Here is a 19,886-nt window from a genome sequence, read left to right on the forward strand (position 1 = left end):
GTGTCAATTGCTTGTCTCAAATTGTGGTTCTGGGCGCTGATAAGGGGAAAATCCCTTTACCTCGTCGTCAGTCATGGGGTGGGATGGTGCTTTATTACAATTATTTGTATGTGCAGGTCTGTTAGAAGTTGGTTGCAGAAGCTCTGGCGGAAATTTTGAAATCGATGTCGGTCATGGAGCGCATTTCAAGTGAGTGAGTTCTGAGTCCATCTTTGACCCGTTGGTTGCCGGCTGGCACGAAACCATAACCCTTATGCCTTGTTTGCCTTGCCTGATTTGATACTTATCTAACCAACCCCTTTGGACTACCTACAATATGGACAACAATATCGAGATTCGGATATGGGAACTGCACTCCCCAAGATCACGAGCATCTAAATGGAGCTGAGATGTAGGGGGTTAGTGTCTATCCACATACTGATGATATTTTCTCTCCATCTTCACCGCACCAGCTAGCTGCCTTCGCATTCCTGATTCGCTCACATTCTGCTCAAAATCTAATTTTTTTTTTCAAAGAATACTACCAACCTGGAAACCAAAAAAAGTCCCACAGTTGAAGCCCTGATGCCTGGGGCCTGGGAGACCAAGCTCGATGTATAAAATAAAGGAAAACAATATTTCAGGCAGAGCTGCAGCTAAGTACATGAAGAAATGGCAACCACATCGAATAGATGTCTAACAAAACCCCAAGACTACAAAGACTCTCATCAGAGAGATATCTCAAAGAAGGAACATGCCAAAAAAAAAAAAGCCGACACCAAAACGCCGCTTTCAAGATGAATGAATACACCTTACATACCTTACCTTAACCGCAAAATCAAACCCAGGTATAAGAAAACATAGATACGACTTTCGAACCACCCTGCCATCCCCCCCTTGCTTTACGTTATACCGAACCGGCGGCCGGGGCCGCTTCCTCTTCTCTTGGCTTCTTGGGTTCGCTGACACGGCTGGGGACCTTGCGCTTGACCCTCCTCCTCAGGGCCCACCAGTCCTGGTCGTAGGCCGGCGGCATGGCGCGCGTGCACTCGACGAGGTTGTTGATGTTGTAGACGCCCAGCATGCTCAGGCGGACGTACTCTCTGGCGTACTCGGCGTTCCACGCCCGCTGCTCGGCGCCCATGCGTGCAAAGTCCAGAAACCTCGGACCCGTACGCGGGTCCTGCGCCAGGTTGACGTCGCTCTGGAATGTAAAGACGTCCGGGTCACCGCCGGGGAAGGCCAGGGTGTCGCGGTAGAACTGCGTGTCCCAGTAGCCCGGCGAGCTGTCTTGCGCGTCGCCCTCGCGCTCCGCGCTGACGAACCGCTGGTTGCTTGAGGTATGCGCCCCCAGCAGCGCTGCGAGCCCGTTGGGCATGATGGTCTTGTTCGCAAAAAGCTCAATGTTGAATTCGGCACTGCCCTCGACGGGCGGGAGGAGTCCCTCAGGGGCGGGCACGCGCGAATCGATGCGGCCAATAAAGGACCGGATGCGTGGGCCCTGTGGGCAGGACACAGCCGCCACGGTGGCACCAAATTGGATCAGGTCCGCCATACCGACGCCATATTCGTTGTAATAATCGTACCATTCCTGCATTTGGTCGACAATTTCGGCCAAGCCGCGGTTATCCCGCCGAGCCATCTCCTCGGGCGCCAACACGATGGACCCGTCCGCACCTCCGATTGGCGCCGTGCCTTTGGACCAACCAGCGGCATCATGGAAGCCTAGACGAATGGCCGCCTGAGCGGCTTTTGTACAGCTTCCGTCTCTCGCCGTAAACATGTCGTACATGTCGTAGCCGACATACCACCAGATGCAGCAAACGTCGGCCCTGCATGCGGGAGTGCCCATGTCTGGAACCGAGTCTATGGAAGGATAGATGTCGGTGCCCTCGGCGGGCTCGTTTGGTGCACGGATTAGGATGTTGCGAACGGACCTGCCCACAACTGTGAGTCCAACTTCGGGGATGTCGATCAGGTCGCCAATGAGCTCGGTTGAGTCAAGAGGTGAAGGTGCCAGTATAGGACCGCTGGTGATTAGGTCGCCGTCGTGCCGAATCGTCGTGTTGATGGAACCCTGGGCTTTAATCTGTGCGATCAATTCGTTCATTCGCCCCATTCCTGGATAGGCGAGCACCAAGGTGCCGCCTGCTGACGCGGCTACGCAAGCCTTTGCCACCAAGGAGCCGCGCATTATGGTGCTGCTCTTATGACCGCTATTCTCTGGTACTGTCTGGAGTCTCGAGAGGGTATATCGAAAGCAGATGACAAAGGGTGTGTACGCAGGAGGAGAAAAGAATAAGCAGTCAGGATTGGGAAGAAGAAAAGGAAGCAGATGGATAGAAGATTAACAAGGACAAGTAAAAGGAAATCCAGTCCACAGGGGGCCGAGAACTTTTTGGCAATGACGTTTGCCAGCCAGCTTAACTCTTTTCACACTCCGGAGTGACAATGGCGACTACCCTATAGCAAATAGGACTCCGGGGGAAAGCTTGTGTAGTCCGAACGAGCCAGAAGCATGGCAAGAATTGAAGAGGAAATCCCAATCTCTTAAGGCCATGGGCCGCAAGGTCCAAGCTCAGGCACTCCTATTGTTGGGTTAAGGCAATGTTGCGAGGCTGAAGATAGACCAGGTACAGTTGCGTACACAGTATCCTTGCTTGTTCGGTGTCGGGAAGACCGCATTCCTCTGGAGTTCGGGAAGGGCCCTTCCGTACAGCGGCTGACCCAACACTGGATCGAGCTAGTCCTGACATCCTTCTCGTCGTTGTGGACCATCCTGACGGCTATCAGACGGTCGGTCAGCCAGGTGGACATGGTAAATTGCGTTTTGCAAGAGAGAGAAATCATATTGATTGATGCTGACCTGTCAGTTGCTTACGAGATTGATGGTTGAGAATATGCTTAAGACTCTGTATGGCGTGGTAAGTGATGCGATTATCACCCACGTCAGCGATATTAAGTTGACAGCTGAAAACACGCTTCTCTGCTTTGTAAGAGCCCATTCTCCCCTGACGTCGTTCAACGTTTGCAAATGCAGAGTTGAACATGCGCTCCTTGTACACTTGATCACGCCAAAACTTGAATATGTCCTGTTCGTCTCGTCTGATCGTGATCAACTGCCGTTCCTGAGCTTCGGGCCGGCATCTATGCAAGAATCAGCAATTTGTTCCTGGTTCACGGACGAGTCCGATGCGTGCTGCAAGGAACAAGACGAAGGCGAGAGCAAGCCTAGTAGTAAAAGAGCTGGGTCTTCTTCGTGTGCAACGGTCGTCCGATGTAACCTTGGAACTGTGTCGGCCTGCCCTCAGTAATCACCGGAGTCTATCATCAACTTGAATGTCTGAGTTCTGACCTGATTTTCCGTTATATTTTTGTCGGTGCTGATTATAATCTAAGTGAACCTGGGTCGATACCCTTGTTGGATTTCTTGAAAGTCTGATCTAGGGGGCAGAAATCATAGGAGCGAGGAAATCCCTGTCGTCTGTTGACTTTGAAGAAGCTCATAAAGAACACCCAAAGAACGGATTCCATCAATCTAAGTGAGAACATTAATGCCCCGAAGCCTCGCATGCAGTTCGATCCATCACAACGACTCTGAGTGCGATTCAGGGTGAATTCGACAAACTTCTTGGGATGACAGATACTGGTAGGCTTTTTGCCGCTCTGGTCCCAATCGCCGGTACCAAAATGTCGCCTAGAAGGTAAAGAATCTTCTATTTGCTTTTGCTGTAGCCGTAGTGCTGACAGGAGGCACTAATAAATCGATAGAGTAAGGCAGCAGTCATGCCTTGACGTTGATGTTGTTCACTTTTTTTGGGCTAGGAAATGCGTGGCGCCAGCATAAGGCTGGATATCGATTAGCTCGTTACCCAAAGATGAATGTGGGGTATTTTTAACTTGGTTGGTTGGACAGTGAATCAAGGCCGATATTTTGGCAGTCTCGGAGCGCAGAGTGAAGTTGATTGCAATATAGGTCAGCAAGCAAAGTAAGGTTGCATTCCTGAACGGGCCGCTTAACCTGGGGCTCTTGCCAGTTGGTAGTTAAATTTAGCTAAAAGCCCGACTGGACTAGTAGAACCTGAGCATCTGGTGAATTAACACTTGCAGCGCTGCTAGTAGTAGCTGTGGCATCGTGTAAACTGTTGCAAATTGCATCTTGTCCGAGAGCACGTCAAGCTTGTCAAATGGTACAAGCTCGCTATTGTGAAGCGTAGAAGAGAAGAGATTATTTCTTGGAAAGGACGGAAAGGAAGAGAGGGAAGATTGATCTCATGGGGCCCGTCGAAAGGAAAATGAAGTTCCGTGGACAGTGTGAGTGAATTGGGTAGAAGCAAGACCGGATTTGGAAGCGAGATGGGTGGTAGTGGAGCTAATGGAGAGTTGAGCGAGTCGCAAACGAAGCAAGTTCTTAGCTCCTCAACTCCCTTTTCACGGGTACTGTTTTGTGCCGAACTTTTCTCGAGCCGTTCCACTGGCTAGAATCGCTGGCTCCTGCCAGAAGTTCCAGATACTAACAAACATGGAACACCAGTGACGTAGCCGCGCCGATCTGCTAACATCTAGCTGCCATGGCACTTATGGTCCCCTGCACAAGGCAGACAATGGTCCAAAAAGGCTTGCTTGATCGTTGGAATTCCGCAAGCAGACGTCTTGCATCTCGTTTTATGCTTTTTTTGGTTCCGTTTTTTCATGTCCTAGATGCTCGGCATCTTTATAGCAAACTCTTATTAGCTAACTCTTGCCACTCTTGCTGAGTACAGGTTGAAGAGAGGATAGATGGACGTAGATGTCAACCTGTCCGGCAATCATCTTAAGCTAAGAAACAACGGACAAAGGGAAAGTGGCAGCCATACGGGCCATACTAGCACCTTTATGGCCCTTTGTGTAACCACAGATTCTTGTCAAAACCGGCGGCGACTGCCCAAGAACCACCCTCGTCCAGACAAAATGATCTCACAATAACGCAAACTTCAAAAGTTTCTGGATTCCCCAGATTTTCTTCAGGAGAGACGTGCTCTGGGTGGCAATATCTCATCCGACCATCTCGGTGGCGTCAACATCAAATCTTGCTCAGGACTCGGTACCCGGTAGTAGTACAAAGTATGTGGACGGGATTTTATCGGCCCAACATTTGGTGACAGCCCGCGGACGGTTATCCAACGACGCTGAGTTTAGCGCGGGATTTAACTGGATCAGGACATCAGTAAGTCCAGTCACATTTGATGAACATTTATCCAGCATTCTCAAAGAGTTGGCGTTTATTACCCTGAAGATGCACTGGGACCCCGAGACGGAGCAAGCTCATGTAAGTTCTGCCATGGATTTACTAGTCAGGTTGGCGCTTGTCAAAAAACCTTACCTCAGCCTTTTCAGAGGGCCAGTCGGGGACTGAAACGACATGACTGCCAGATCCAGAAGTCCGAATGGAGAATCCCACGTAAGGTCATATGAAGAGCGGGGGATTGTGAGCTAGTACTTACAGGGAGCCCCGTCATCAAGAAGCGGCGGGCACGGCCAATTGGGCGGAGTTGCGAGGTAAGCAGTAGATATCCTTCAATCTAGTGCTATGTGTACCTGAAGCCAGAAATCATGGGTGTGAAAGTTTCGAAACTTGCCCGGTGATAGAGTTCATTTGGCCCTTACCTGGTATGTGGTAAATTCACAGTCTCTCCTAATTTTCGGACGATATTTGTGCTTCGCGGTATGCTTTTTTTACTGAGGCCGAACATGAAAACTTGAGTTATAGGCAGATCGAGATGAAGACATTAAGGGCATTGCATTGTGTTTTCTCAGGTGGCAGAAGAGGACAAATGTAAAAAGCCTGTGGATTCTTGAGTTTGACTACGGTAAACGGGATTTTGTCGAGCTATGTAAGCGACTTTTTTTTTTGCATGATATTTCATCTTAAAAGGTATCCAGGTACCTCCTGACCTTGCGCAAGGCGACTGCAAGGGTTGCATAGTACACAATAATATTTATGTCCATAGGGTGGGTATATTCACCTCAGTAGGTACCTCCCTCCCTTCAACTGAGCTAAGAGACGCTAGATGAACAACAGTCCTCCGCCTCCTATTTCACCGGACCAAGATCTTCTGTGTCAGAAATCATGGTTAGCCCCTTCGTAATTCAAGTTATACACCATACTTTACGTTCATGTACTGCTTACGATCCTCGTTTTCTCAGTAATACTTATGCACGACCATAACTCAATAGCGAGTCAGTGGTCAGTAGTTGGGATGATATCAAGGCAAACCTTAAATTCGAGAGATATGATCTCACAAGACAGTCCCCCACAGATGACTGAGTTGGCATTAATTTCTGTACCGACTGGTGTCTATAACTTCCTTGCTTTCAGAGCCAAGAAACCAAGCAACTCATACTGCGCGACAGTTTCCAAGCCCAATCAACTTGCTGTCTCAGAAATCTGAGCCCTTGCAGATAGGAACAGAGATAGAGAGAGGGGGGAAAAAAAGGAAAGAGCCCGTCTGATGTCTTTCGAAATCTGGTCTTCTGTTTGACACCGCACGTGTGAAACTGACTTGGGCTTTGCGCCGATAGGATTCCGTGCCTTGCAGCTGCAAAAGCTGTTCAGGGCTTTTCAGGATCGAACCTCTTTAAGAAAGTCTTGATTCCGGTAAGTACCATCTTTCACTTGACGTCTTTTTTTTTTTTTTTTCGTCAAGGTATTTTTTTGAAAAACCTTGGTCAAAACTATGGGAAACTCAACACACCATCAATGATTTTATGTCGCTTACCGGTAACAAGGAGTATATACAGTAACAAAGCGGCTATTTCGACCTTGTCAGCCACGACAACCCAAGCGTGACTCGAAGGCATAAAAAAACAAAGTCATTAGCCGAGCTCCCCCGGCACAAATCCAGATGCAATCTTCTTCACAGACGCCGGGTTTACGTCATTACGGGTCACGACAAGTTGGGAAATAAAAACTCCAACCGCACCACAAGTGCGAGGCGGGCTTGGGAGACGGCCATCACTGCGGCTTCCGGCAGCAACCCCAAGGACCTGACCCGGCCCCGGCTTCTGTGCTTCGAGCGATGGCTCCCTCGATAGCTGCTGTGACGCCGTGGGCGACGGCGGCGGATGGTCTACTGACGAAACGAGGTGGAGGAAAATACCAACAGCCCTTTGCCACAAGGCCTATCAGCGTCATCATCGCCTTGATTTCTTGTTGCATTCTCGCCTGCTTCACCAGTATGCTCTCGGCTTCCCCGATCGAACCTCCTCTCCAAGCCGCAAGGATTTTTCTTGTAAGCTATCCGGACAATAATAGCTGACGACCTTTTTTTGTTTTGTAAAAGTGAACAAAGCCCGTGTTGTGAGAAGCTGGCTCAGGTTGCCATATATACAATGGCGTGAGTGCTAAGAAGCCAAAGATCCCTGATGTTTGTTTTTTTTTTTTTTTTTTCTTTTTTTTTTTTATATTGAGAACTTGATCAATATTCTGACAAAAGCCATCTACAGTCGTTCTGTCAATCTATTTCACGTCATTTACCTTTGTGTTTGGTTCCTCCGTTCTGCAGTTTGGATTCGGCTCGGAGCTCAACTACGCGACGTGCTCGGCAGCGACGTTTCTCTGCCTCGGCGCATATGTGGCGACCAAGGTGGTAAGGAAGCTGGTCTGTTAATTTCAGTAGTCACCTGGAACTTTTGAGCTAACATGTCTCAACAGTTCATATACCTGTTCTTGGTCGATCGAGTGGTACGTCACGATCCTTCCCGGGGAGTATGGACGCGCATTGATATGGAGCCGTGTCGGTTTCTGACAGCTCTCAAAATCAGCACATCGTTCGAGATTCGAGTACGCCCCGTCTTCGATCGAAGCTTTACCTGCTCAACTCTTTCGGCATGATGGGTATGTTTGGTCCATGCAAAAGTAAGCTGTGAGAGTATGGGAAACTCATCGCTGCCGTCACAGGAGTATACATCGTGATTGTGATCCTAAACTTTATCTTGTATGTCAAACCACTTCCAATAAGGATCAATCATACTGAAAGCATCTTGCGCTCGACTAACCTGATCTTATTGTGCTTTTGCTCCCCTCGCCGCAGTCGTATTACGGACTACGATAGTGGCATGTGCGTCATTGGGATGAAACAACCCGTCATGATACCCCTGATAGCATTCGACGCCTTCGTCAACATCTACCTCACCCTCCTCTTCCTCGTCCCATTATTAAGTGAGTTGGTTCGAATAAGCCCGCCAACCCCCCGGGGAAGTCAAGTCTGGTTGCTGACAGCTCACTGCTCTAACAACGCCCAGAACTCTACTCGGTCAAGCTCACTTTTGCCAGACCCATGACGGTTCATACGCACTCGGTGAGCATGCCAAGAACGGCACCAAACATCAGGCTTCAGAGGCTGGCCATGAGAACCTTTATCGGCTCCTGCTGCACACTCGTGAGCAGCGTCACGTACGTAGTCCCTTTGTCGTACCGTCCATAGCTGCCACATAGACTAACACTGGTACTCGACGAGAGCAGAAATCTCACCGTCCTGATGGTGTTGAACGGTGAGGTTTCGTGGCTATGTCTGATGTGCTGTAACAGTGACAGTAAGTTTTGCTATTTTGTCAGCCATGCTGCCCATCTGGCGAAGTGAAAAAAAAAGAGCAGGCTGACACCCTTCACCTCCCTCCTCTACAGTCCTCTTCTCGGCGATCGTAATACAATGGGTGACGGCAAACGACCACGCCGCATCGAGAAAAGTAGAAAAGAGGTCAAGGCCGAGGAAGGATCCCATGTCCGCCGTGACGGGCTCCTCCGACGAAACTGCCGTGGCGTTCCTGGGGAGGGCGCAGGCCAAGTCGCCGCAATGGGAGCCTACGCTGGAGGGGAGATTTACTAGATCGGAGATGATGAGGTTGGACCTTGTAAGGCCAGATGAAGGAAAGCGACGCAATTCAATATCGTGAGTTATTATTTCATCTTTTTTTTTTTATCAACAAAAAAAAAAAAACTAGCAGCTGCTGGGCATTGGCGCTGGCGTATAAATGGTTGGGAAAGCTATCGCTGGATAGTAAAGCGGTTAAAACAAAATCAAAAGGGACAGGACGCCCACGACGATCATGATTAGGAATGGCTAATGTAGATATAATTATATGTTTATTTTTGCTGCAGCACCTTTCGTGAGCCTTTTTTTGATTTTTTTTTTTTTTTTGCCCCAAGGTCGGTAGGTACCCTTGCTGCCCTTTCAGGGGTTCGTATGTCTTCAGCATGAAGGTGAGGAAAGCGGGTATCACGTGACTGCCATAAGAAGAAAACCAGAGACTGGGCGTTGTATAGGAGAGCAAAGATAAATGTTCGTTTTGCAGACCGAAGATGATGAAGTAGTGGGTCGCTCCTCGAGGTGTAATGTTGTTGTCAGCATGTCGAATGAAATGAGTGACCAGGAGGGACAGAGGGAGAGATATCATCATTTGCAAACAAGTTACTTTGATAATTCATTACTTGTAGAAATAGCCCCAATTTGCCATGACACACGAATCTGTACCTGGATCCGATAAGAAATATCGCGACGCTAAACTCTATAAAGCAAGTCCACGCGGGCAGCAACTTGCTGGGACCCCTGTCCAACCGAGAACAGATTGTGGCAAACCAACCACCTTGACAAGCTTGAGTACCTACCTTGTATTTATTTGATATCGCTCTAGCAACACTACTGTAGATATTTGGTATACGCTCGTACTTTTTTTTTTCTCTCTCAGTTAAGGTAGGCAGCGCTGTGGAGCTGCATGTCATCCACATGCATCTTTTGATCAAGCGACATGCCATTTTTATTTTTTCAATTCAGCTCGCCTATCTGCCTGTTCTCAATGCTTTTGGGCAATGATAGAAAGACATCCAAAACCCTTTAAAAAAAGGGGGGGCGCTTCGGAGTGAACCCCCGGTTTTTTGTTTGTCTATCAGAACTTGTACGTAATGACTATGGGGTAGATTGTTTGGGGAAGAGGGGGTAAATGGACAGAAACGTAGACGAGGCAACTCTCCTCCGCAAACACAGCTTGGAGATTGCGAGTCATTTGATATACCAACTGGGTGAATGCGACCGGAGTTTGGCGAAGAATCTGCGTGCAACTGAGGAGGAATGCAAGTGATGGTTTTTCCAAAGGTGGGACAGGATAAAAAGACTGAAAAAAGAACACGGCATTTTTCTCTGGTCCAATGCAAATACAATTAGCTTTTGACGACTGTGATTTTTTATCAATGGGTCGATGTCAGGATTATTCTCCGCCAAGAGAGATAACACACACAAAAAAAGCGCAGCTGAGGCTCTTTATTACCAGACTGGTCTTTATCGGATGGTCTCCATTGTAATCACTTTGGTTTCCAATTGACGTATTAACTGCCAATCAGCCTTCCTTTGGCTTCTTTGTAACATTGCATCTCTCGGTACTTATTAACTAGAAATGCGTATGGACCACTGGGATATCTAAACACCCCCGGTTTTCGGCCGCATGGTCCAAGTCTCCGCATGCCCCGCTCTTCGTCTATGCCAAGGACACAGATTGTCCAATGGGAAGCAGACGTTGAATCTTTTGTTATCCATCTCACTCACAAACTGGTTACTATCGTCGGTTCCATTTTGTTACCCACAGGACCACAATACTACTGTAAATCACTTTCACTTGGCAACATGGTAGGGTAGACCCCTCCTCGGAACCTCCGTCAAATGGCAGGCCGGTCAGTCAGTATGCATAGAGGCACACCATAAACGGGCTTTTTGGATTGGGGTCAACCCCGGGACTCGAGACGCGATGGGGAATCTTGACATTTTTGGGCTCCGATATTTTTTTTTCCGGTTAGGAAGAGGGCGTTGCGTGTCGGAAACCCTTTTAAAGTGTTGGCCAGCCCCCAAACATCGTCTCCTCCCTCTACCTCTTTTTTTTCAGCCTCGCTCGCTACGCTGTTGAGTACGACAAGATTGTGTGCTCTGTCTGTCTGACTGACCAATCTAGTCTAACTAGTCTAGACTTGGAATAGTTTTATCTATTCCCAAGTCCCGAGTCAAACACTTGTATCTGGCCGCAGACTTGCCCACCTCTTCAACACCAAAACCGACAACATGGCCGCTGTCGATGAGAAGAGCGTCGGTCTCGGCCGCTCGCCCAGCGACAGCGACATGGCCGATGGTCAGGTCATGGGTGTCGAGCGCGATGCTGATGTCGTGGCCAAGTATGGAGAGACTCACCGCGGCCTCAGCCCTCGGCACGTGCAGCTTATGGCCATTGGAGGCTCTATCGGCACTGGACTTTGTGAGTACTCGCACATCAACTTGTAGCGGGGGAGACAAATACTAATCATAATGACTCCTCCCATGATTTCCAGGGGTTGGTATCGGTGGAGTGCTCTCGAAAGCAGGTCCTCTCTCGGTCGTCCTTGGCTACGCCTTCTGGGGTCTATTCTTCATCTGGCCGCTCAACCTCTGCGTCGCCGAGATGTGCGCCTACCTGCCCATCCGCGGCACGATCTTTGAGCTCGCCCGCCGCTTCGTCGACCCGGCCCTCGGCTTCGCCATGGGTTGGACCTACTTCTTCGCCGGCCTGATGCTGGTCTGCACCGAATACGCCGCCGTCGCCACCATAATGCAGTACTGGAGCAAGGACATCAACCCGGCCGTCTGGATCGCCATGGCCATGGTCTTGTGCATCATGCTCAATGTCGTGGCCGTCAAGTGGTACGGCGAGAGCGAGTTCATCATGGCTTCCACAAAGGTTATACTGCTGTTCGGCCTCATCATCCTCACAATCATCACCATGGCCGGCGGAAACCCGCAGCACGACGCCTACGGTTTTAGGAATTGGGGCGACGGCAACTACATACATCCGTATCTGGCCCAGGGCGACGCTGGGAGGTTCCTCGGCTGGTGGAAGGTCGTCATCTATGCTGCCTTCACCATTGCCGGTCCGGACATGATCGCTTTGGCCGCGGGCGAGATTGTCAACCCGAGGCGCACCATTCCCCGTGTCGCCAAGCTCATCTTTTACCGTCTTGTCGGATTCTACTTTGTCGGCGTCCTCTGCGTCGGCATCATCTGCAGCTCCAGGGATCCTAGACTCATGGGGGCCTTGGCCGACGGCGCTTCCGGCGCCGCTGCCAGTCCTTGGGTCATTGGAATCGAGAACCTTGGCATCCGGGTGCTTCCTCACATCATCAACGCTGCCATTATGCTCTCCGGATGGTTAGTTGCTTCCTTCTGTTCCCTGCGTTGTGGTGTGTAGGTTATCTCTTATGGATTGCATCTCTACTAACACGTGCTCTACCTCCCAGGTCCTGCGGCAACGCCTACCTCTACTCGGCCTCGCGTACGCTCTACGGGCTGGCGCGCGACAACCAGGCGCCCAAGTTCCTGCTCTACTGCACCAAGCAGGGCGTGCCTATCTACTGCGTGCTGGTCGTGTCGCTCATCTCGTGCATCACCTTCCTCGTGTCGTCCAACTCGGCCGTCGAGGTCTTCTTCTGGTTCGTCGACCTGACCACGACGGCGCTCATCATGACCTACACCATGATGATGATCACCTTCATCGGCTTCTACCGCGCCCGCAAGGCCCAGGGGATGGACCCCCAGACGCTGCCGTACCTGGCCCCCTTCACCCCTTACTCGGCCTACCTGGCTCTGTTCCTCGGCTGCGTGGCCATCTTGTTCGTCGGCTTCGACGCGTTTGGACCCTTCAACGTGCGCTCATTCATCACGGCCTACTTCGCCCTTGCGTTCGGCGCCTTCACGTACGTCCTTTGGAAGGTCCTCAAGCGGACCAAGCTGGTCGACCCCAGAGAGGCCGATCTCTACTCGGGCAAGAAGGAGGTCGACGAGGAGTGCAGGCACTGGGAGGAGGGTGGTATCGAGGAGGTGGAGAGGGCAAGGCTGGCGCAGATGAGCTTTGCGAGGAGGTGCTGGGAAAGACTGTGGTAGAGAAGACATGTTTTGTTTTTTGTTTTTTCGGCTGCCAAGAGAGGCGGACATCACATTTCTCACTGTACAGTTTCTTTCTGGGGTAGTAATTTTATAGCAGACATGTCTTGATAGGGTTGGAAAAAGAGCACCGAATTTCTTGTTACACATAGCTGTAAAGAATCCTCAAAACAGCCTCGTGAACCCCGGCCTCGATGTGCGTAGGCCCAATATCCGTTCCAATCACGTCTCCAAGCCGGTCGATCCAGCCGGTGCCAGCCCTATCAATCCAAACCACCTTGAGGCCACTAGCCCTGGCGCCAACGACATCAAACGGGTTCGCCGTGACCAGCCAAACGTCATCGACGCCGACCGCACCGTCGCCGCCGCTCCTGCTCGCGGTGGCATTGGCGATGAGGTGATCATAGACGGCACTGGCGGGCTTGAAGGCGCCGACGGCCTCGACGCTGAGTGGCGGCTTCTCAAAGACGGCGTCGTAGCGCGACAGGGTGGGCGAGCTGGCGACGCTCGCGCTCACGGCGGCGGCGGTGCCGTTGCTGAAGATGAAGCAGCGCACGTCGCGGCCGCCCTCGCGCCGCTCCGACTCGAGCTGCCGCAGGCCCTGCTCCACGTCGCCGTAGACCGAGAGCGCGTCGTAGCTGCGCTGTAGCGCCGCCACGGCCTCGGCGCTCAGGGGCACGCCCGCCTCGGCGGCTGCGTGCTTGAGGGCCGCCTCGGTGATGTCGGCAAACGGACGATATATTCCTGGAAAAACGAGCATGGTTGGATTTTTTTTGTTTGTTTTTGCATGTTGTTCTGTTATTTTTTGATCGTTGAAACTAACCCATTGCTGTGATCCTCCAGCTGTACTCCAGCTGGTACCTCCGCCAGAGACTCGTGACCTGCTTGGCCTTTGTTTCGTCGCCGCACATCTCGGCCACCTGGTCCAAGATTGCATCTGTCGACAGCAGAGTGCCGTACAGATCAAAGGCTATGCTTATATTTGGCATTGTGGTAATTGGTTGTTTTGTTAAAAATTTGTTGATTCGTGATGTGTTTGGTGCGTTTCTCTTTTCGTTGGGTGAGTATCTCTGATTGGCAAAATTGCAAAAGAAGTAGTGCCTGCATACAGGGTTACCCTATCGGTGTAAGCGAAGCCATCTAAAGTTAACGTCAGGATCTTGTGCAGGATGAGCCAAGTCTAGACTAACTAAGCCTTTTCATGGTCCAGGTGGCAGCGGGGTAGAAACAAAAAAGAGGCTTGTCATAGAGTTTAATGATTTCATCTCAGCGCGACGCGACTTTCCCCCAATGATGTCATTTCAGCTACATAGAGGAAGACCAATGTTCAATATCTCCGGTTTGCAAATTCACAAATACACAGTGTTCTCCAACTATCCAAAAAAAAGTCACAATTACCTCATACTGTCGTTGACGAGTTGGACTCCTCCCGGGTTTGCTGCTGGCAGATACTGTAGTAGGCTATAGCTAAACATACCACATAGAACAAATGGAGAATGACACCGACTCGGCGGCAAATCACAACATCGACATCTTTCGCGACTGCGTGTCGGCCGTTCTCGTGGAGCGGCTTTCCCAGCGCGAGGGATCCAAATCGAAAAAGAAAAGATCCTCCAAGCGCAACTCTAGATCCAGTAGAAAATCCACAATTCACCAGCCGGACCCTGAGGCTGCCGGTGCGGGGTCAGTCGAGCCCGTCACCACCACCACGGCTCTGCAACAGCAGCCGCAAAACGACGACGCCGAGGAGCTCTCCGAGTTCATCGGGTACGTCGCCGACACCACGTTCGACCTGCTGCCCGCCGAGCTGCGGCTCCTGACGCACCGCAGCTGGGCCGAGGACCCGTCCCTGGCCGACAGGTACAGCCTCCCACTGACGGGGCCCAGCCTGAGCGCCGCGCTCCCCACCGTCGTCGACCCGGACGTGTCCACCGCCCTGTCGGCCTACGGCGATCCGGAGGACCTGCTCGCGCCCGTCGTGACGGCGTACGTGACGACCGCCACGGCCGCACCGGTCAAGGTGGCGCGCGGCCAGGCTGACGAGTGCGAGCTGTGCGGCCGCGACTGGATTCACCTGACGTATCACCACCTCATCCCGCGCATGGTGCACGACAAGGTCCTCAGGCGGGGCTGGCACCGCGAGGACGAGCTGCAGAACGTCGCCTGGCTGTGCAGGGCCTGCCACAACACCGTCCACAGGTTTGCGTCCCACGAGGACCTCGCCAGGTACTACTACACCGTAGACTTGCTGCTTGCGCAGGATGAGATCGCCGCCTTTGCTCAGTGGGTTGGCAGGTTGAGGTGGAAGGGCAGGTAGGGATGATGAGTGTCCATTTAGAAAGAAATAAAAAGAAATAAAAAAAATATTGTTTTGGCCATGATCAGATACAGATAGATGCTGGATAAGTCAAAAACTCTCTACGATATGCCTCGTAAAGTCACCATAGATTAATATTACTAGCCTGTCGCAGGCGATCACTGTATATTCACCTTGAAACGCAATATCATATCAGTAGAGCAATGACTCCTCTCATTCCTGACTTCAGCAGGGAGTTGTCTTCAAATTTCAGGCTCGGTACATTTTTATTCGCTCATCTTTTACCACTGTTTGACACCTTGGTCTCAAGTAAGAGGTCCCGCCCTTGCTTTCTTTATTCTGCCTCAAGAAGTGCCTTCAACGCTGCGACCGCTATTTCCAGCACCTCGGGCCGCCTCGTCTTCTTGGCACACTCCGTGAGGACCGTCGCCCCATTTTCGACCTTGATCTTCTCCCGTGATAATCGACCAGCCTCACCTTCAGTTGCCGCCATGTTGAGCAACACAAACGCGCCACGTTGCCTGAGGTCCTCGCTACTGTCCTCCCCACACATTCCTAGCAGGATTTGTATGCCACGCTCGCCCCGTGCAAGTATCGCCCGTACGACAGCCTCGTGTGCCGATAGGTTGGCTAGTGTTCCACCGGCTGCGTTGCGTGTGCCTTCGTCCTCGGCATCACACAGTGCCAGCAGAATGTGGACCCTAGTGCGGGCCTGAGGAGATCCATCTGCAAAAGGGGCAGCACCCTCTGGACATTGAGCTAGGTTGCAAATGAGCTCTGTGGCCGCACGTTGTACTCTTCCATTCGAGCTCAAGACCTGCTCCTCGAGGTCAGGAAATACCGCACGTACTATTGCGCGCCGTGTGTCTTGGTCTTCTGTTGACGCGAGATTGGTGAGTGCCATAAGTGCTTCAAAGGTCGGGAGTAAATCTCGTGTCTCTGTCGAGTCGTCTGGTGGAACTATGGAGGCCAATGGCCGGATGGCCGCACTTATTGGCGTTGGTCGAGTACCACCAAAAACGTGAGCTGGGTTTGTTGATATCAGGATTCGTGCGAGGGCCTGAGCTGCGGTGCGTCGAGCAACACCAGTCGACGCATCATTAGCCGCCGAGAGTGCGTTCCATGCAGAGATGAGAAGACGGACAGCACCCTGCTGGGCTAGTTGACCCCGGAGCTTGGGCGTAACGGATAGTGAGTAGATTATTTGTACAACGAGTGATAATGATGCTACCGATCCGTCTTTGCTGTGCGAGACTAGAATGGGGACGATGCCGGCCTCAAAAATGCGCATGCACCTTGCGTTGACGTGGTCGTCATCATTCAATGGATCCTGCTTTAGCTTTCCGGCTGCATTTGCATACGCCTTGAGTTGTGCCATACGCTTTTGCTCTTCTGATTGAGCCGGTTCATAACGGGTAAGGTTGACGACAATGCTCAATGCTCCGTAGGTCAGGGATGAACGAGGCGGAGCATTTTTGAGCGTCTCAACAAGTGATTTTAGGAAACCTTTATCCTCCGACAATGATTCTTTTACTTTGGGCTGGAGGGACGCATAGGCAAGTCCCTCAATGGCGCTCTGTCGGCCATGTTCTGGGTCTTCAAGGAGAACTTTTGTAAACTTTTTGCTCAGGTCCTCGACGCTGGTGGTTGCCAAGCCCACTCGTTCTTCGGGTAATTCGGTAGTGGACTCTGGCGGTTGTGTTGCCTTCATGCCTGCTAGTCAGATCAATCTATGCCCCTGTGTGAAAAGGGACAAAAAGAAAGCAAACCGTATACACCTACCTTTAGTTTTGTGAGGATTACGGCAGCGAGATGTTGCACCTGCTCCGAGTGTTTTCTCATCGAAATCGATCCGGCTTGGTGCACGTCAGGCTCCGTCGTGATGGTGGACTTGGCAATCTCGTCCGGATCCTGATCCACAATCTCCTCGAGCCACTCGACACAGTATTTCTGCACGGCGGCACGGCATTCCGAGTTCATGCATGCGGCGTTAAGCATCTCGAGACATGCCGTCTCGACCTTCCTGCTCTTCCACTTCCGCCTCATGAGCGGACCGAGACTAGCCAGGAAGCCTTCACTGAGAAACAGGTCCTTGATGAGATCCGGCACAATGGGGAACAAGGCCGATGCAACACAGAATGCAACAATGTAGTCGTCGTAGGTGCCGCGCTGTACTCGATCGTAGTAGAACACAGAAAGCTTCTTGTTGCCTTCATCTCCAGCTGCTTTGAGGTAGGCTGATGTCGCCAAAAGCCCAAAACCTCGGACCGCTTCTGGCTGCCTCATGTCCAGGTAGCCGAGGAGAGTATCAACGCAGTCGCTATCGATGGCGTCACAGATGGACGGCTTCCCATTCTTGACGTCGTTAATGTCATCGTTGAGCAGTTTTGTGAGCTGGTTCAAGTCTTTGCATGTCTCCTCATCCTCTTGGCCTCCCTCCATCAGCCGGGCCATGAGAATCAGTAACTGGTCCTCTTTGCTCGCTGGCTCAGCGGAGCCTTTCGATGCAACTCCTGGGGATGCCATGTTGGGCTGGTGGCACAGCGGTTGCTGGAAAAGAGTTCAAGAACAATCCTTCATATAAGTATAGTCTGATTTGGTCGGGTTACGTATCAAATCCTGGGATAACGTAGGTAGTATTCAAGGTAGTCTGTCAGTAGTTTGATGATATCTGATGAGAAAATGAAAGTGGAGATTCGTGAAAGGTTGGTTGTAGGATTGATATAGAGGTGGTCATGGGATGGCAAGATCAAGCTCGCAGTACGGTCCCCCTCATCGCTTCTAACTCACTCTTCAGCCTTCTAGGCGAACGCTAGACGTTGAAGTCACAGCAAACTTCAGTGAGCCCCGCCATGACATAGTTAGGCTCCACCTCCCACGCGGGATAGGCAACCTTGGCAGCCAAGATAAGGTATAGTTTTTGAGAATGGTCTCATCCACGTGACCTGGCGTTTGTGTCTTGGATCCCTGCAGCGAGCTTTGTACCGAATGCAGAAGTCGCCCCAGTTAAGACAAGATCGATTCCGCGTCATCAACTTGCAAAGAGAGAGCAAAGGGAAGCCCAAAAAAAAATAAAAAAATAATTAAAACCAAAACAAAACCCGAGCCGAAACCAACTGGCGATAATCCCCCGATCCTCCCGTTTCTTCGGCGGCCTTCAATGGGATCGTCCTCACGCATTCCCATCCCATAAAAGGGCCGCCCAACGCTCTTAATGTTCCGACCTCTGGCTTGGCACCAGAGCGAACATGAATGCCGTCGATGCCTCGGATCACTACGAGATCCACTCGGGTGAGGACACGCCGTCGCTCCTCGTCGTCGTCATTGACACCAACCCGCGCGCCTGGGCTCTGCTGCGCGATGTGCTGCCAATCTCAAAGGCCATAGCCAACATCCTTGTCTTTATCAATGCCCACCTCGCTCTCAGCAGCTCACATTCCGTCGCCGTCATAGCGGCCCACACCCACCGCGCAGTCTGGCTCTATCCGTCGCCGCCGAAACCACCCGCCCGCGATGCCACCGACGTCGAAATGACGGATGCCGATGCCAGCAAGGACAGGAAGCCTACGACCTCATCGGCCAACAAGCTACCCCAATTTGCCCAGATCGAATCCACCCTCCTCTCGTCGCTCCACGACCTGATCCAGAACACCACCAAGGCGGAGATAGCCTCGGCCACGACGACCCTTATCTCGGGCGGTCTCTCCCTGGCGCTCGCACACATCAACAAAACCAAGGAGCTCGCTCTGGCCACCGGCATCGATGCCACCAAGGCCGAGCCTGCCGCGCCAGGCGTGTCGGCCTCGACGGCCGGCGCAGGTGTCGGCGGCGGCGGCGGTTCCGCGGCGCGGACCGTGCTGCACTCGCGCATCCTGACCGTGTCCGTGTCCGACTCGAGCGCCGACCAGTACATCCCGACTATGAACGCCGTGTTCGCGGCGTCGAGCGCCGGCGTGCCGCTCGACGTGCTCGCCCTGCGCGGCGCCGCCCCGTTCCTGCAGCAGGGCGCCTTTATCACGGGCGGCACCTACATCGCCGCCAGGGAGCCGCGTGGCATCCTCGCCTACCTCATGACGGGCTTTGCTAGCACCAGCGGCGTCGGCAGTCAGGGCCTACTCGTCAGCCCCGGGTCCGAATCGGTCGACTTCCGCGCCGCCTGCTTCTGCCACCGCAGGGCTGTCGATACGGGCTACGTCTGCAGCGTCTGCCTGAGCATCTTTTGCGAGGTGCCGCCCGGCGCCGAGTGTCTGACCTGCGGATCAAAACTTGCGCTGGGTGCGTATGGCCACAAGCCTGCCGTCGTCCCGCGCGTGCGCAAGAAGAAGAAGAGGAAGGTTGGTGTCAATGGGGACAGCAGAGAGGGGACCGGCACTCCACGCCCTACCTGAGTGGTGTTAAAGGGGTGCGTGCTAGCACAGTAACTATTGAGGCGTCTGGGATGCATGGGGGTTTTGTGTCTGGATGTCAGATTGGGGTACATTTCTTAGAGGCATGCTGCCACAGTTCATTCGGGAGAAAAAGAATTATCTAGATCAAGGTTTGCAACAATTGCAACTTGGGTTGCTTCTTATATCAAGGAGTTGGATGGGGTAGGCACGTTTTGGGTTTTTTTGGCTGTTTTCATAGAGAAATAACATTATTAGGGGCCGTGCCGTCGG

The 19,886-nt window shown here is 52.0% G+C and overlaps 6 protein-coding genes across 6 annotated transcripts; 3 read left to right on the forward strand and 3 right to left on the reverse strand.

Annotated features, from left to right (window-relative positions):
- Positions 1-886: 886 nt before the first annotated feature.
- PpBr36_04335 (uncharacterized protein) lies at positions 887-2,173 on the reverse strand (the record flags this gene model as incomplete). The annotated part of the gene is made up of 1 exon (XM_029891497.1): positions 887-2,173. The coding sequence occupies one exon, from the start codon at positions 2,171-2,173 to the stop codon at positions 887-889; it is 1,287 nt and encodes a 428-aa protein (XP_029750479.1).
- Positions 2,174-7,037: 4,864 nt separating this feature from the next.
- Positions 7,038-8,913, forward strand: PpBr36_04337 (uncharacterized protein; the record flags this gene model as incomplete). The annotated part of the gene is made up of 9 exons (XM_029891498.1): positions 7,038-7,250; positions 7,455-7,607; positions 7,673-7,702; positions 7,783-7,855; positions 7,919-7,955; positions 8,052-8,179; positions 8,263-8,413; positions 8,483-8,553; positions 8,645-8,913. 9 exons carry the CDS (start codon positions 7,038-7,040, stop codon positions 8,911-8,913), a joined length of 1,125 nt encoding a protein of 374 aa, XP_029750481.1.
- A 2,150-nt stretch (positions 8,914-11,063) lies between these two features.
- Positions 11,064-15,228, forward strand: PpBr36_04338 (uncharacterized protein; the record flags this gene model as incomplete). Its single annotated transcript, XM_029891499.1, has 5 exons — positions 11,064-11,253; positions 11,327-12,179; positions 12,269-12,889; positions 13,086-13,672; positions 14,396-15,228. 4 exons carry the CDS (start codon positions 11,064-11,066, stop codon positions 13,558-13,560), a joined length of 2,139 nt encoding a protein of 712 aa, XP_029750482.1. The 3' UTR covers positions 13,561-13,672; positions 14,396-15,228.
- On the reverse strand, positions 13,054-13,900 carry PpBr36_04339 (uncharacterized protein; the record flags this gene model as incomplete). Its single annotated transcript, XM_029891500.1, has 2 exons — positions 13,054-13,655; positions 13,735-13,900. The coding sequence occupies 2 exons, from the start codon at positions 13,898-13,900 to the stop codon at positions 13,054-13,056; spliced, it is 768 nt and encodes a 255-aa protein (XP_029750483.1).
- A 334-nt stretch (positions 15,229-15,562) lies between the features above and the next one.
- On the reverse strand, positions 15,563-17,754 carry PpBr36_04340 (uncharacterized protein; the record flags this gene model as incomplete). Its single annotated transcript, XM_029891501.1, has 2 exons — positions 15,563-16,933; positions 17,011-17,754. The coding sequence occupies 2 exons, from the start codon at positions 17,752-17,754 to the stop codon at positions 15,563-15,565; spliced, it is 2,115 nt and encodes a 704-aa protein (XP_029749632.1).
- A 722-nt stretch (positions 17,755-18,476) lies between these two features.
- Positions 18,477-19,616, forward strand: PpBr36_04341 (uncharacterized protein; the record flags this gene model as incomplete). Its single annotated transcript, XM_029891502.1, has 1 exon — positions 18,477-19,616. One exon carries the CDS (start codon positions 18,477-18,479, stop codon positions 19,614-19,616), a length of 1,140 nt encoding a protein of 379 aa, XP_029749631.1.
- Positions 19,617-19,886: the final 270 nt, after the last annotated feature.

Source organism: Pyricularia pennisetigena, chromosome 6 (assembly GCF_004337985.1).
Source record: "Pyricularia pennisetigena strain Br36 chromosome 6, whole genome shotgun sequence".
Taxonomy (NCBI): Eukaryota; Fungi; Ascomycota; class Sordariomycetes; order Magnaporthales; family Pyriculariaceae; genus Pyricularia; species Pyricularia pennisetigena.